The following is a 16,589-nucleotide window of genomic DNA, read 5'->3' as shown; positions in this document are numbered from 1 at the left end:
GGCGGGCGGGACCATAGAGATTCCGCGGCACCGCCCGCTCGCGCGGCTCCCACAATGCACCGCACAATGGCCCGACCGCCGCCGCTACCGGGGCCTGAACTGACCTGGCGGAGCCCGAGCGCGGCCCGGCCCGCAGCGCGGGGCCCCGAGCGCGGTGAGTGCCAGCGAGGGCCCCAGGGGACGGCGGGGAGCGGGGCGGGAGGCCGTCTCGCTGCGTCCGCGCGCCCTGTGCGCAGAGCGGCGGCGCCCCTCAACTCGGGCCCCTCAGCGCGGTCGCCCACACCCCGGACCTGGGGGCCCAGTCTGCGCTAACCGGGCCCCAAATGGTCCCTCGGGTGACGAAGACGCTCCTTAGACTCGATACCTGTGTCTGGGGAACCCAGAGGAGCCCCACTGGCCTCCTTCCTTCCGCGACCTGGAGACGCAGTCCTGAGAGTCCCCCACTCCCGACCCCCAGGCTCCCTGGAGACCCAGATAACGCGCTGGTGACCTTACCAGAGTCCCCGGTCTGGGGAGGCAGATAAGCTGCACCTGCTCGCTCCTTCAGACACGCCTACCCTCTTTCCTGCTCCAGAAGACCCGCTCTTTACCCAACTTCGTTTTCCAAACTTAGATCTACATAACCCCTTTTGAGGCTTCCCTCAAATAGCTGGGTCTGGAGAACCCGAATGATCCCTCCTCAGTGACCATATTCCCAAACGAAAGACGTCTTTCATCCACTTGCCTATTTTGACACCCTGTTGAATCTCGGACTGTTTTCAACTACCTGACTATCTTTAACACCCGGAGCCCTCCAACCCATAGAATCCCCCTATCTTTCTTTAGACAACTTGCTCATGATTCATTATCATGCTTGGTCTTCCTTCCCATCCCTGAGACCCCCCTCTAGAATTCTCTCTGAATTTCCCTTCCTTCTCCAGCACCTGTCGGCTCCTGTCTCTCCAGTCCCTCCCAGGGAAATTTAACTTTTCTCACCACACAGTGGGGTGGTCTAGAAGCTGGCTGGCAGCCAGGCTGTATTCTGCAACTCCAGTCTATTCTGTGGCCCAGCTTAATGGGGGGAAAATGGGACAGCTGTGTGGGGGAGTTGGTGCTTCCACCTGCAAGTGTATAGCCTGTCTCCTGGTTGTGTGGTTTTCCACCTGTCAGCCTGAGACTGTGATAGTCTGGCCTTGAGTTTCTTAACCCTTCCCTCATAAGGTGAGGCCACCAAATTTGAGGGAAAGGGGGTGTTTAATCACATTTCCTCCCTGTGAAAATGGGCTGTGTTGAGTTGCAGCCATTTGCTCAAGGCCTCCCCAGGAGTGGGAGGCAACAGGAATCTGAGGAAATAGTGAATCAAAGGGACTCCAAAGAGGGCCGTCTACACTGATAGAAGAACTAGCCTGAGAGTAAATCCAATCCCTGCTAATCCTGTTTGATGTTTCTTGGAATGATGCAAGTCACTGAGACTCTCCAGCCTCCCTGTAATTTAATTCTACCACCACTCGAGAGTGTGCGTGTGTGAGAGAGAGACAGGGTGTGTGTAAGGGGGCAGTACTCATTCCCCCTTTTCCTTCTGTTTTCCAGCCAACCAGTGTGTCTTTTGGATTTTTTTCCTAGTACCCAGGTTAGGACCTAGGATTTTTTTCTTTAAGTTTATGTATAGTTTCCCAGTTGCTATTTTGGGTTCTGCTTAAGGGAACATTTTACCCCAAGAATGATCCTGGGTGTATTTCCTCCAGCAGGTGTTGAATTGAGTTCTTCAGATCCCCAAGTAGCTCTTGGGCAGGAGGGATAAAAGCTATTTTAGGGTAGTCACCAAAGTGGAGCTGTTAATCCTCTGTGGGTCTCTTTAGTTAAGAACATTCAGAGATTAACCCTTTCCTTGCTGCAGGGGTGCTATCTGTCAGTAGTATTTTCTTGGGGGGGCGAGTTGCGAGAATTAGAATATGGCAGCAGAAGGTGCAACTCAATACTGAGAAAGAGATCATAGCTCTCTTTTGTTGGGCACTTAACAGCAGGCCAGGCCCTGTGCTGAGCCCTTTGCATACCTAACTAAAATAATCCTTACAACAAGCCTGTGAGGTAAATATTTTTAGCTTTACAGATGAGGAAACAGGCTAATAATGGAGAAAGAACGCAGTTTCTATAGAGATGATGTAACACCATAAAAACTATAGTTTCATCAGAGGGCAGCAGACATCATGGCATATAATAGAGGATGGACCGACTAGGAGCAATATGTCTCTGTTTCAGCTTCCACTGAGGGTCATACGCAGTTTTTAGCAAGCATTCCTGTTGGGGTACAGAGCCTTAAGAACACAAGAAGGTGTAAGAAAGTGGCTATCTGGCCATGAGAGAACTCTGGCTCAGGAGATGGTGCTGGAGGAAGGTAAAGTAAGGGGCTGCTTAGAGGGGATGTGCTGGGGTTTAGTTGTGAAGGCAAAGGGGAAGACTGCATTCTGGGGAGATGTTGGGAAAGGAAGGAAACTGACTCTGAGGCCTGAAAAGTAACAATAAAGGGGGGGGGGGGAAAGAAGTACTATTCTGGCCTCATGCGGAAAAGAGGAAGGCACAATTTAGACCTCAGCACTGCATGTATTCTGCGCACATTTTATATCAGATGCTTATGAGAATGTTACTTGATACTTTATAAGAACTTATAGGTAAGGAGAATAAATCTCTATTTTAGAAATTGAGAAAACTGAGGTTCAGAGAAATAAAGTAAGCTGCCTGTGGTTTCCTAGCCAGTAAGTGGCAGCTCTTCTGATAGCAAGTCCAAGGTTCTTTCCATGCTACCTCCCCTTTCAGATCAGTCACTAGAATCTTAGGCTGAAAATATACTGAGTTACACCAGTAACTGGGAGGGATTGTGTTTGTTTTATGGAAACAGGTTCTGTCAGCTTCTCTATAGTTGTTAAGGTTAGAATGTGAGACCAGAAGAGCAGCTTTGAAAGAAGCAGAATTCTTTCAGTTTTGCTGAGGAAGAGAAGTCTGAAGGAACAGGCTTTCTGATTATATGAGACAAATCCAGGAATCTTTCTGGATCAGAGGAGTTTGCAGACAAAGGGCAGAGAGAGAAAGAGAGGACAGACAAGATTCCCAGATGGGTTCTTTTTAAAGCCATATCCCCATTAAATGCAGATCAAGGCAAGCACATGGCTGCTACTTTCCTCCTTTCGTCCTGTGAGTACAACCTCGTGAGCTCTTCTTAGCCACCAGCAGCCTCTTTCCTAGAAGCCCATTACTCACTCTTTCAGTAGCAGTGTGCTAAACTGCTGTGTCTTGTTTGTGCTTGTTCAGGAGAACAGATGAGGTGGACGTGTGGGAGGTGGGGACATACTGTTCTCTTTCTGAGTTTGTGCGGAATTTCCAGGGCTAGGCTCCCCTCTCACGTCAGCCAAAGTGATGTGACTTGTTTCCTTCTACTGCCATTCCCTACTTTCCAGAGGCTGAGGTACATGATTTCAGATATGAAGGGGGAGCAGAATTTGATTTTGATAATAGGAATCATTCCTTCCAAACTAAACATGCACACTTGAGCTCACTCTCTACTCAATTCCAAGGTGCATAGTAATCACTGGTATTATAACAAGTAATTCCACCCTTGTGAAGGAGGAGGGGACTTAAACAATGAAAGCCAGACATCAGAGGCCTGTGAGGTTTATAGTGAAATAGGTAACTATGCTGTGATGACTTGAAGGTTCAAGTGGGACTAGTTTTTAGTGCTGTCTACCTTCTCTAGCATGTGATTCATGCAATATGCAGCCACCTTTATGCAGATATTTCTAGGCAAATCTCTACTTGTGATGGGGAAATGTTTATCATGTTACATTGCAGTGTTTCTTCAACAAGAGGAATGGTTCCTGAACAGGACATAGCTCATGTTGATGATGAGCAAAGCTCTCTGGGGCATGAACCCGCTGATCCCATCATCTCGTTCATGGCCAGTCTGTTGGATGAATGGTCACTGTAAGCAGCAGGTGCTAATGAGCTGAGCAAGCATTCTGTGGCCCACAACTAGTTTGTGCAGTTGGAGCCCTCTCCAGATTCTGGTGGACGATCCCCAGACACCTCTTGTTCTCTCTTCACATGGAAGAGCCTGATGATCAAATTTTGGCATAATCTTTTCGAAGGATTAAGTTACAGATTGTATTGCAGTTGGTAATCTGTGAGTGAGTATGAATGTAGGTCTGTTGTCCCCTTTTGAGAGATAGTATGCTAATTCCTATCATCTTCAGAGTTGGTGTCAGGAAAGGAGTTGCGTCACCCTTATACCAGCCCTCCCTCCTGCCCCCCAAAAGAGAAGTAATCAGACTTGTCTCCCCACTTTGAAAGAGGTATGAACCTGATTTAAGCCAGAACTTCCTGGGCATAAGTTAGTCCCTGAGAATCAACTTGCATTCAATGACTAATTTACTTATTGAAAAGAAAGTTGAGGTTTTTTCCTAGATGTTAGGTACATAGAGATGAAAGAGAGATGATATGATATGAGTCCTCAAAGAGTCAAGAGTGTGGCAAAGACTAAATTCCAATGCAATGCAAGTATATTACCTGCTTATAATGGAAAAGTGCATATGTATGTACTGTAGGGTCTGTAGCGGGGCATCTTGGGGTATTGGATAGGTTTTGCTAAAGAAGCATAGTTTGGGCCCCAAGACCCGGATTCCCAGAGGTCAGAATGGGATCTGTACTAGCTCCAACTGCACAAACTAGTTGTGGGCCAAGATAGATTAGCATACTATCTCTCAAAAGGGGACAACAGACCTACATTCATACTCACTCCTGATCGTCCACCAGAATCTGGGGAGGGCTTAATAAGGGTGACCATGCTAAGAGTCTGCTGTTACCACTTCAGGTAGATCCTCCTGATGTTGATGCACTGCTGAGAAACACATCTGGTGCAGGGGCTGAATTTCTAGGATATAAATTTCCTAAGTAAAGTCTTCCCTCTGTTGCCTTTTGGGCATTTTATTGCTCCTTCACACCTCCATGAGGAGGAAAATTGTAGAAAGTAGTGGACGAGTTGGTGCTAGGATAATTAGGAAGAGAAGGAACTGCTATCTCTAGGTTTAGTGGAAAGGATGTAAAAGTGAGATCCAGAAGAGAAAGTTTGAAGTTTTAGGGCTTTTAGTTCCTCAGTGTATCTTGTTTCTTATTAGCCTAGTTGGTAGTAGTAATAATAGTTGCCACTAAGCACTTACTGTATGCCCAGCTTTTTGCTGAATGCTTTATAGTCATGATCTCATTTAATCCTGAAAACATCCTTACAGTTTAGGAGATCATTATGCCAATTTTATAAATGAGGAATTAGCCAGGGGAAAGTAAGTAATTGGCTGGACGTCTCATAGCTTCGGAGTAGAAGGGCTGGAATTAGAATGGGATGGGGCTGTCTGCCTCCAGAGCCCATGTTCTCATGGTATTAGATTCCCTAACACCAGGTGTTCTGATGTTTCAGGTGAAAAGATTGTTTTCTGAAGGCTGCGTTGGAGGCTGTGACAGAGCAGAGAACCCATGTGAAGCTGATGGGGGAGGCTTTCTGAATAACATGGCCCTTTGCCATTAGCCTTGCCATGACCACATTTTTCACCAGCGTCCCTCCTTGGATTCAAGATGCAAAGCAGGAGGAGGAAGTGGGCTGGAAACTAGTTCCCAGGCCTCGGGGCCGAGAGGCGGAGAGTCAAGTGAAGTGCCAATGTGAAATCTCGGGGACACCCTTCTCAAATGGGGAGAAGCTGAGGCCTCACAGCCTCCCCCATCCAGAGCAGAGACCGTATAGTTGCCCTCAGCTGCACTGTGGCAAGGCTTTTGCCTCCAAATACAAGCTTTATAGGTAGGTGACACTCTCATACCTCTTCCTGCCCTAAAGTTTCCAGAGGACAAAGCCAGAAACACCCTGCTGAATGTGGGGAAGAGTGGAGAAGAAGAATGGAGGTCAATTCATCCCACAAACCTCCCTGAAGAGCAAACATTTGATGACACTCACTGAAAACGATTGAGATCGTTTGATTCAGGGTGGCGCCTGTGGCTCAGTCGGTAAGGCGCCGGCCCCATATATTGAGGGTGGCGGGTTCAAACCCGGCCTCGGCTGAACTGCAACCAAAAAATAGCTGGGCGTTGTGGCGGGCGCCTGTAGTCCCAGCTACTGGGGAGGCTGAGGCAAGAGAATCGCTTAAGCCCAGGAGTTGGAGGTTGCTGTGAGCTGTGTGAGGCCACGGCACTCTACCGAGGGCCATAAAGTGAGACTCCGTCTCTACAAAAAAAAAAAAAAAATAGACTCAAGTATCTGATGGCTACAATATTCAGGCAGCCATGAACAAACTAGCCTCAACATTTTTTTCTTTTTTTTAATTAAGTCATATACACATAGATCGTGAATACAGTTATGCATATGTGGGGTACAGTGTGTTGATTTTTTTATACAATCTGATGTTCTTACATCAAACCAATCAACATAGCTTTCGCCTCATTTACTTGATTATTGTGTTAAGACATTTATGTTCTACACTTGACAGATTTGACTTGTACCCTTGCAATATGCTCCATAGGTGTGGTGCCGCCTTTTACTCTCCCTCTATCAAACCTCTCCCCTCCCCTCCCTTCCCTTCCCACTCCATTTCTCTCCTTCATCCTGGGCTATAGTTGTGTTCTATCTTTCATAAGAAAGTGTGAGTAAATATAAGTGGTTTCATAGAAGTATTGAGTACATTGGATACTTTTTCCTCCATTCTTGAGATACTTTACTCAGGAGAATATGTTCCAGGTCCCTACATATAAACATAAAAGAGGTAAAGTCTCCATCTTTTTAAAGGCTGCATAGTATTCCATGGTATACACATACCACAGTTTATTAATCCATTCATGGGTTGATGGGTACTTGGGCTTCACTTGGGCTTTTTCCATGACTTGGCTATTGCAAATTGAACTGCAGTGAATAATCTGGTGTAAATATCTTTTTTGCAAAGTGATTTTTGGTCTTTTGGATATACTCCTAGTATAGGAATTGCAGGATCCAATGGCAGGTCATCAATGTTTTTTTCACTGCTGCTTTTCCTACCCCTGTCAGGTGATGGTCAGAATTTTAGCCAGAAGTTAGGGATTGGTTTTAGAACTTTAAAAGGCAAAGTAGACCCTCTGATCAAATCTGAGCCTCACTCTGGAGGCTCAGCATGAGGATATAGTTTATTCAAGATCACATAGCTTCTTAGGTCCTGCAGTGCCTCCTCTCCTGAATCAGACTGCATCTTAGGTGATTACAACTGTCTCCCTGGTGCCCACTGGGCCAGCTGATTTTTATGAAACATGTAAGCTCAAGACACCCTACTTAAAGTGAAAGTGAATGCGAAAGCCCTCGTGTCAGCCAGATATGGCACCACAGCTTTATTCTTGCTTTTTTATCAGTGATGCACAGTCATCCAACCATCCATTCATCTATTCAACTGTTATGTATTGGGTTCTGGTTATGTTACCATACACAGTGCTCAGTATCAGGGATAGAGTAGTGAGCCAGACAGATGTGGAGATGTGGATGCTGGCCCTCATTGAGTTTATGATCTTTCTTTTTTGAGACATACTCAAGCTGTCGCCCTGGGTAGAGTGCCATGGCATCACAGCTCACAGCAACCTCAAACTCTTGGGCTTAAGCAATTCTCTTGCCTCCGCCTCCCAAGTAGCTGGGACTACAGGCATCTGCTACAAAGCTTGGCTATTTTTAAGTTGTAGTTGTCATTGTTGTTTAGCTGGCTTGGACTGGGTTTGAACCTGCCAGCCTTGGTGTATGTGGTTGGCGCTCTAGCCGCTTGAGCTACAGGCGCCGAGCCTGAGTTTATGATCTTAATAGTGGGGGGCAAACAGGTAAATATATGAACAAGATGACCACAGAAAGCCTTAGTTACTCGTCTGGAAAACAGTTGATAGGAAGTAACTAAAATATGTAGCAGGGTAGTTTGGTAGGATTGGCCTCATGACAGTTCTATGATCCTTAGGATTGCTTTGATTCTCCGTGTGCTCTTTAATCTCAGGGCCCTCAGTCAGGGCCATCCTTTCAGACTTTCTTAGTGATGTTCTGGATGCTACAGGAAAGTTCCTAGACCAAGAGGCAGGAGTCCCGACTCCACCCCGTAATTTACTTGTGTGGTCTTTAGTGAGTCACTAAACCTCTTTGGGCCTGAGTTTCCTCACCTGCAAAATGAGGGAAATGGACTGTGGATCACTCAGCACCTCTCTTTCGTATGTTACCATATCACTTATGTCACAGGAAGTTGATAGTAGCCCGTATAGCTGTGTGCACTTTTGAGCCTGTGCCTGGAGCATGAGGGTAATGATTGATACCCTCAGCAGAAAGGATCACTGGGCGCTATCCTAGAGACAGCTGTGGCATACCTGAGTGAACTCGGGTCTCAAGAAGGTCTCTTTAAATCTAGCCTCTTCTACTTACTGACTGGTAAGTGGCGCTGCCCTGTGTTTCAGCCTCCTCTTCTGGAGGATGTTAATGTCACATTATGCAGGGCCTGGCAAACTGAGTGCTGAATTAATTCCAAATGAACCATGAGGTTGTAGATTGCAGTTCCTGGATTCTAAGCTGCTTTCCAAGTAGATGGGAGCAGGTAAACCAAGGGACACTGAGATGCCATGCCATAAAATATTTTTTTTTTTTTTTGTAGAGACAGAGTCTCACTTTATGGCCCTCGGTAGAGTGCTGTGGCCTCACACAGCTCACAGCAACCTCCAATTCCTGGGCTTAAGCGATTCTCTTGCCTCAGCCTCCCGAGTAGCTGGGACTACAGTGCCCGTCACAACGCCCAGCTATTTTTTGGTTGCAGTTTGGCCGGGGCCAGGTTTGAACCCGTTACCCTCGGTATATGGGCCAGCGCCTTACCGACTAAGCCACAGGCGCTGCCCATAAAACATTTCTTAATGTATTACTGATTTATACAAGCAAGCAGTTCAAATGGCACAAATGGTCCTGCAGTGAAACATGAGTTGTCCTCACCCTTGAAGCTACTGTTCCTCTCACTAAAAGCAGCCACTAGGGTTAGTTTCTTGTGTATCCTTCTTGAGACATTCAAACGTTGTGTATTCCTTTCCCCTTTTATTTATTTATGTATTTGTTTTTTTGAGACAGAGTCTCACTTTGTCATCCTTGGTAGAGTGTCATGACATCACAGCTCACAGCAACCTCAAACTCTTGGGCTTAAGCAATTCTCTTGTCTCAGCCTCTCAAGTAGCTGGGACTACAGGTGCCCACCACAACACTTGGCTGTTTTGTTGTTTTTGTCATTGTTTTAGCAGGCCCGGGCTGGGTTCGAACCCGCCAACCTCAGTGTATGTGGCTGGCACCCTAACCACTGAGCTATGGGCACTGAGCCCCTTTTATTTTATTTATTTATTTTTGAGACAGAGTCTCACTTGGTCACCCTTGGTAGAGTGCCATAGTGTTTTAGCTCACAGCAACCTCAAACTCTTGGCCTCATCACTTGGTCACCCTTGGTAGAACACCTTGCCATAGTGTTTTAGCTCATAGCAACCTCAAACTCTTGGCCTCAAGTGGTCCTCTTGCCTCAGCCTCCCAAGTAGCTGAGACTACAGGCACCCACCACAACGCCTGGCTGTTTTTTAGAGATGAGGTTTTCCTCTGGCACAGGCTGGTCTCGAACCTGTGACCTCAGGCAGTCCACCCGCCTCAGCCTCCCAAGTGTTTTTCTTTGTTTGTTTCTTTGTTTTTGGTTAGCAGGCCCGGGCCAGGTTCGAACCCACCAGCCCCAAAGCATGTGGCCGGTGCCCTAATCACTGAGCTATGAGCACCCACTGAACTTCGTTTTTTGACTTAGCCTTATATATCTTGGGAATTCATTCTAGATCAGAAAGTTTAGATGTATTTCATTTTTTCTTGTGTCATTTTAATTATTTAAATATAATTTTTTTGAAAAGGAAATACATTCGCATAATTCAAAATTCAAAAAGGCACCAAAGCTTGTACATCCATCATATATCTACCTACAACTGTCCAGTTTTTCTCTCACGGGCAACCAATGATGTCAGTTTCTTTCTTTCTTTCTTTTTTTAATCATCAACAGATGTCAGTTTCTTATACATCTTTCTATAGATGTTTTAAGCATAGGCAAGCAAATGTCACAAATGTTTTCTCCCTTTTTACTCACTGAGTACGACTAATCTGTATGCACTATTGTGCCTCTTTGCCTTTCTTCCCATTTACTGTATCTCTTGCGAGCTTGTTCCCTGTAGTTACATACAAGGTGCCTTATTTAAAAAAAAAAAAAATTAAGTCATTTTGCTGGGCGGCACCTAGGGCTCAAAGGAGTAAGGCACTGGCCCCATATGGTGGAGGTGGCGTGTTCAAACCCAGGCCGCCCCCCAACCCCCCCAAAAAATTGAGTCATTTTAATGATAATTTAACCAGTTCTCTGTTGATTGGATAGTCTCATTTCTGCTTTTTTGCTACTACAAATAATGCTGCTAAGAATAGAGAACATACATGATTTTGTAGACAAGACAAGGATATCTACAGAGCATAGGTGGCAAAGTATTCCATTGCATGGCTTTACCATGGTTTTTGTATCTAGTTTCCTGTTAACAGACATCTTAGTTGTCCATTCAGCCCTTATGATCTGCTTTCTCTCTCGTCCCTCGTTCTTCTCCCTACCCCAGGCACATGGCCACCCACTCAGCCCAGAAACCCCACCAGTGCATGTACTGTGATAAGATGTTTCACCGCAAGGACCATCTGCGGAACCACCTGCAGACTCATGACCCTAACAAAGAAGCCCTCCATTGCTCTGAGTGTGGTAAGAATTACAATACGAAGCTGGGCTACCGGCGCCACCTGGCCATGCATGCTGCCAGCAGTGGTGACCTCAGCTGCAAGGTGTGCTTGCAGACTTTTGAGAGTACCCAGGCCCTGCTAGAGCACCTAAAGGCCCACTCACGCCGAGTAGCAGGTGGTGTCAAGGAGAAGAAGCACCCCTGTGACCACTGTGACCGCCGGTTTTATACTCGTAAGGATGTGCGGCGGCACCTAGTGGTACACACAGGCCGTAAGGACTTCCTATGCCAGTACTGTGCCCAGCGGTTTGGCCGCAAGGACCACCTGACACGTCATGTTAAGAAGAGCCACTCGCAGGAGCTGCTCAAGATCAAGACAGAGCCAGTGGACATGTTAGGCCTACTCAGCTGCAGCTCCACAGTTAGCGTGAAGGAAGAGCTGAGTCCTGTGCTATGCATGGCCTCTCGGGACGTGATGGGGGCCAAGGCCTTTCCTGGCATGTTGCCCATGGGTATGTATGGCGCCCACATCCCTACTGTGCCCAGTGCGGGCATGCCACACTCCCTGGTGCACAACACACTGCCCATGGGTATGAGCTACCCTCTGGAATCCTCACCTATCTCTTCCCCAGCTCAGCTCCCTCCAAAATATCAGCTTGGATCTACCTCATACTTGCCTGACAAATTGCCCAAAGTGGAGGTGGATAGTTTTCTGGCGGAGCTTCCTGGAAGCCTGTCTCTTTCATCCGCTGAACCCCAGCCCGCCTCACCTCAGCCGGCGGCAGCTGCGGCCCTCCTAGATGAAGCACTGCTCACCAAGAGCCCAGCTAACCTCTCTGAGGCCCTCTGCGCTGCTAATGTGGACTTCTCCCACTTACTGGGCTTTCTTCCACTCAACCTGCCCCCATGTAACCCTCCTGGTGCCACAGGAGGCCTGGTCATGGGCTACTCCCAGGCTGAGGCACAGCCCCTGCTTACCACTTTGCAAGCTCAGCCTCAAGATTCCCCAGGAGCCGGGGGACCACTGAACTTTGGGCCTCTGCACTCCTTGCCTCCTGTCTTCACCTCTGGCCTGAGTAGCACCACCCTGCCTCGTTTCCACCAAGCATTCCAGTAGCCCCCACAGAGGCCCTCAGGTCAGTCTTTGGCTCTGTCAGGGAGCTGTAGTACCTACCCCGTCCGTGTCCCCCATGAAGGCAGCTGAGTTTTCAGAGCCGGGTTTGAAAAGAAAAAATTCCAGTGTCATTATGGAGCACTTGGTTTGGGGGTTCAGGCTCCAGGATCAATTCCAGGAGGAGTTTTGAGCCCCAACCCCATGAAAAGATCTCATACCATAGGACTTCAGGTATTTTTACTTTTACTTTTTTGATCCGAATCGGGAGCCACACTTAGTCCTCCTCTTCTCCAAAGTGTCAGAATCTCCTTCTCTTTGGAGAAGGGGGAGGGCTCTTGGAGACACAGAGGGTTTCGTCTTGGATGACCTCAAGAGAAATCACCCAAGAAGTCCGCCTTCTGGTCCCAAACTGCAGACCCCACAGCAGTCAGTTTGGTCAGGCCCTGCTGTAGAAGGTCACTTGGCTTCATCGCCTGCTTTCAGCCAACGGGCAGGAGAGAGAGTCTCTGTTCTTCCCCACCACTCCCATCCCTACTGTACCAGCACCTCCATTTCCAGTCAGTGTTGTCCAGCAACGGTACCGTTTACACAGTCGCCTCAGACACACCATTTCACTTCCCTTGCCAAGCTGTTAGCCTTAGAATGATTGCAGTGAACACTGTTTACACGCCGTGAATCCATTCCCACCAGTCCATTCCAGTTGGCACCAGCCTGAACCATTTGGTACCTGGTGTTAACTGGAGCCCTGTTTACAAGGCGGAGTCGGGTCTTACTGACTTCTCTTCACTTGAGGTCACATTTTTCCCCTGTGGGGAAATAAACTGACTTTGGACTGCTTCAGTCTCTGCCATCTTCCATGACTGCGTCTGTTCCTGCCTTCCTCGGCAATGTCCACAGGAGACAGGCAAGAAGATTGGAGCAGTTTTCTCACAGGTCTTCAGTTCTGTTTTTCTCCGAGTACATCATGACCCCCTTGTCCTCCTTTTGAACTGGAGAAGGGACAAAATTAAAGGCACGCATACTCTTATCACCTCCCCATTCCCTGATCCCCACCCTAAACATCATGAGCTGTTATTAACCTTGGAAGGAGGGACGCTGGGTTCTAGGTTGGTGTGGATAGCAGAGGAGAGGATATGAGCTCCTCATTTGTCTCCTTCCTACCTGTCCCTTTCCCAGGAAGTTGTGAAATTGTTGGAACAAGAGTTTTAAGAAAGTTAGGATGGGGCAGTTAAGTCCTAATCTATGGATACATTGTTGCTTCCTAAACCAAAATTTTTCTGCTGCTTCCACGTTGCAGTTGCCATGGACTCAGGCCACTGTGCATAGGTTTCTCTGCTTTCCAGCAAAGAACTTCGACCTTCTTGTGGCCCCCCTCAGTTTTGTCCCTGTTGTCCAGCCAGGTTTCTTGCAATACATGATTAGTTCTCTTCTGAATTGGGGGCTCCATGCTACAAACAGCAAAGTCTTTGCCCAGGCTTGCTTCATCTCAGTTCTGCATGGGTTTCGCGCTTCCCACTTGTGGAAGGGAGGTACCTCAGGGACCTCCATTGTGGGACCCTCTTGAGACCCCTCCACTCTGATTCAGAAACACACTTCTACCTCTTTACTGTTAACTCCTACAGATGCAGCCAGCAGTTTTGGGGCACTTCTCCCACTGAGTGCCTCTTGCTGGCTTCTCCACTAGGGTTTCAGGACAAACTACCAAGGAACTGCCTCAGCCTCTCATCAGTCCTCCCGACTCCTCTTCTGTCTAGACTTACTTTGGTTTATCATTAGGAACTGAGCAGGTCCAAGACTCAGGCTTCTGCTTCAGCCCAGGCCAGTACTCCTTGTTCGAGGTGAAAGCCTTAACATTTAGCTCCCTGGCCCTTGTTTGGAAGCAATGTGGAGTAAGTAAGCATGTTTTAATTTAGGCAAGATAGTTTGAGATACCTTTTAAAAAAACAAAACCAGATGTTAAAATGTCTGGCAAGATTAGAATCAGACTAGGTGATTTGCTTCTAAAAATAAGTTTCAGTGAGTCCCAGGGACTAATTAAGGTTTATATTTAAAAAGCATCTACCTGGTACGCAGCTACCTTCTGCATGCTGTGCATGCTATTAGGACTCGTATTATAGGAAATGGTATGTGAGAATCCAAGTGGGACTGCTACCGTTTTCCTTGTCATATCTGGTCTTTGGCACTAGAACCAGCAACCTTCTTCCCCTTGCCTGCCACTTTCCCTACACCCTCAGTTTATAGAGGCAAATGGGTCTCTGGCCACAGAATAGAAAAGTTAGGCTATTAGAGGAATCCTGTCCTCTCTGCCTGTCCTTTCCTGTCCCCCTCTTGAATTTTCCCTCCCCATAAGAGATGCTGGGAAACTGAGAATCAGAATCAGCAAAGCAATTATTTTAAAACTAACTGGGGCCTACTCCCACCACCTGTCTTGTCTTCCCCCAACCCTATCTCCCTTTCATTTTTTTCCCTTCTCTTCCTTCAATGCTCACACCACCCACAAGGAATTTTCCCATCACTGTGAACTTTGCTGGCGCAGAGGAATATTATCTGCCTTCACTTCTTTTTTTGGACAACAGCCACCCAGCCATTTCTTAAACACCCTCTTCCCCCTGGGGGGAAAAAAAAACCTTATTGACCTGGTTGTTGAAAGGAGTAGCTTTATCCTACACTCGGTACCCAAACTCATTGCAGTATCCTTACTGAGGCCGTGAGAGCCTGAGGGGCATCTGCCCAGGACAGGAGCCCTGGCATGCAGCAAAGATGAATCAGGGACCAGAAAAAAGGGGTGACGTTCCCCTTCCCTACCACTTCTAGCCTCTGTCAGCAATGAGCTGTCCTTAATAGTGGCAATAGGCAGGCACCACTAACCCTGCACAGTAGCTATTCAGGGCTGAGTGTAAGGGATGACATGCCAGGTGTCAGCCCAAATGATCTCTGCATAATCTTAAAGAGGTGGGAGTCAGGGAAAGGAGCACCGATGAGATTTTTCCCTTCAACCTTTTACAAATGTCATTTTGTTAATGGAAACCCGGGAAGCAGGTGTGATTACTTTTTTGCTCATAGAATATTATCCTAAGTTGGAATTCTACTACCCTAAACCTTTCCTAGTAGCCCTTTAAATTCTTTTTGGTAGCTGTTTTCTCTGCCCTCTCTCCACCTCCCTTATCTAGGAGCTGTTTTTAAGCACGATTTTTTTTTAACAGGTTATATTGTACAGAATCAATATTTTGCTTTTTAACAAGGATATTTATGTAATAAGAAACTTTGCCTTAGGCAGGTGTTGGCCAGAAAAGTCCAGATTCCTCTGGGACCCCACCCTGGCCTCTCCTGGAGTTCTGAATCTGCTGTTGAAGGAATTGGCTGTGACCTTCACCACTGGAGAGTAGGGTCTGTGGCGAGGGGAAAGAGGTGTTCACCGTGATAATCTAGTGCCTCCATGGAGGGGTTTGTAAGAATTCCAGTCCAATTTCTTTGTGTGTCAGTTGACTTCAGCTGATTCTCCCCATGTGCACCTCTCCACTTCTGCATATTGGGCACTAGAACCCCTGAAACACCACTTCTCATCTCCCTCCCTCCCTACTAGTGGTCAAGGCTTTGGAGCCACTCTTTTGTAACGCCAGATTATTTAAAAAGAAAAATACAAGACAAAAATCTTCTAGCACTTTGTAAACACAGTGAATAACCTCTTGGAGTATTTTTGGCTTTATATAAAACAAGGTTTTTAATTGTAAAATATAAGTGCCATTAGAAAATGCACAGGGCGTATCTTTGTTAAAGTAGATTTTTCAATGTTTTACAGAATTACATTTTCAAAAGTTTTTATAATGAAGTTGTTTATTAAAAACTTCTGAATGATGTGTTTGGAAGTTGTGAACCTGTCTGATTGGGAAAGGGTTGGAGAGAGCCTGGAATTGGGAAGAATTGGAATCTTCAGACATCTTTAGCATCCAAGGTGATGGTGAGTGTAGGGTAGACAGTAAAAACCCCTCCTGTTAACAAGTACAAGCTTTGTGTTTAGAAATAAAAGATCATATCTGAAAGTCTTCAAGGTAAGTGGCATCATTCTATTAGTTAATCATTTTGGATGAAAGGGTCAGAATACCCCAATTAAACAGTAAAATTTCATGCAATTGAAAAATGCCAGGGCTTGGCACAGTGGCTCATGCCTCTCATCTGAGCATTTTGGGAGGCCAAGATGGGAGGATTGCTTGAGGCCAGGAGTTAGAGGCCAGCCTGGCAACATAGCAAGATCCTGTGTCTACAGAAGATAAGAAAAATAAGCCACGCGTGATGGTGAATACCTGTAGTCTCAGCTCCTCACGAGGCTGAGGTGGAAGGGTCACTTGAGCCCAAGAGTTCGAAGCTACAGTGAGTTATGATCACCCACTGCACTCCAGCCTGGGTAACAGAGTGAGATCTTGTCTCTAAAAAAAAAAAAAAAAAATTGTTCTTTTAATGCAAGGTAAACAGTCTAAAGATACTAGTTGTAGAGCAGCCTTTAGGTTAGGTTTGATCTAATAGCTCAAACATGATTGCCCTTAGCATTTCTATTTCTGCCCTATCTTGTGCAGTTGTGACTTCATCTCCAGGCACTACAGAGTAGATTCTCCCTTCTTGTAGGAATGGAATGCTGCCTTGATTCTAGGTTCTTAGATAAGAGGACTCCACTTTTTTTTTTTTTTTTGAGACAAGAGTCTCACTCTGTTGCCCT

The 16,589-nt window shown here is 46.7% G+C and overlaps 1 protein-coding gene across 2 annotated transcripts; it reads left to right on the top strand.

Moving 5' to 3' along the window:
* The first annotated feature begins 21 nt into the window (after nucleotides 1–21).
* On the top strand, nucleotides 22–15,735 carry PLAGL2 (PLAG1 like zinc finger 2). Of its 2 annotated transcripts, XM_053573864.1 has the most exons (3): nucleotides 22–154; nucleotides 5,441–5,815; nucleotides 10,651–15,735. In XM_053573864.1, exons 2-3 carry the CDS (start codon nucleotides 5,556–5,558, stop codon nucleotides 11,879–11,881), a joined length of 1,491 nt encoding a protein of 496 aa, XP_053429839.1. In that variant the 5' UTR covers nucleotides 22–154; nucleotides 5,441–5,555; the 3' UTR covers nucleotides 11,882–15,735. The 2 variants fall into 2 exon arrangements, with proteins under 2 accessions (XP_053429839.1, XP_053429840.1); XM_053573865.1 differs by lacking the exons at nucleotides 22–154; nucleotides 5,441–5,815 and adding an exon at nucleotides 5,830–6,018.
* The last annotated feature ends 854 nt before the right edge of the window (nucleotides 15,736–16,589 follow it).

This window comes from Nycticebus coucang, chromosome 21 (assembly GCF_027406575.1).
Source record: "Nycticebus coucang isolate mNycCou1 chromosome 21, mNycCou1.pri, whole genome shotgun sequence".
In the NCBI taxonomy this organism is placed as follows: Eukaryota; Metazoa; Chordata; class Mammalia; order Primates; family Lorisidae; genus Nycticebus; species Nycticebus coucang.
This window is presented reverse-complemented; position numbering and strand designations above follow the sequence as displayed.

Bases quoted from the DNA above. Each gene is read 5' to 3' on its own strand.
- PLAGL2 (XM_053573864.1), top strand. From the start codon at position 5,556: ATGACCACATTTTTCACCAGCGTCCCTCCTTGGATTCAAGATGCAAAG. The intron at 5,816-10,650 runs GTAGGTGACACT...TCCCTACCCCAG, and splicing joins TCCAAATACAAGCTTTATAG to GCACATGGCCACCCACTCAG.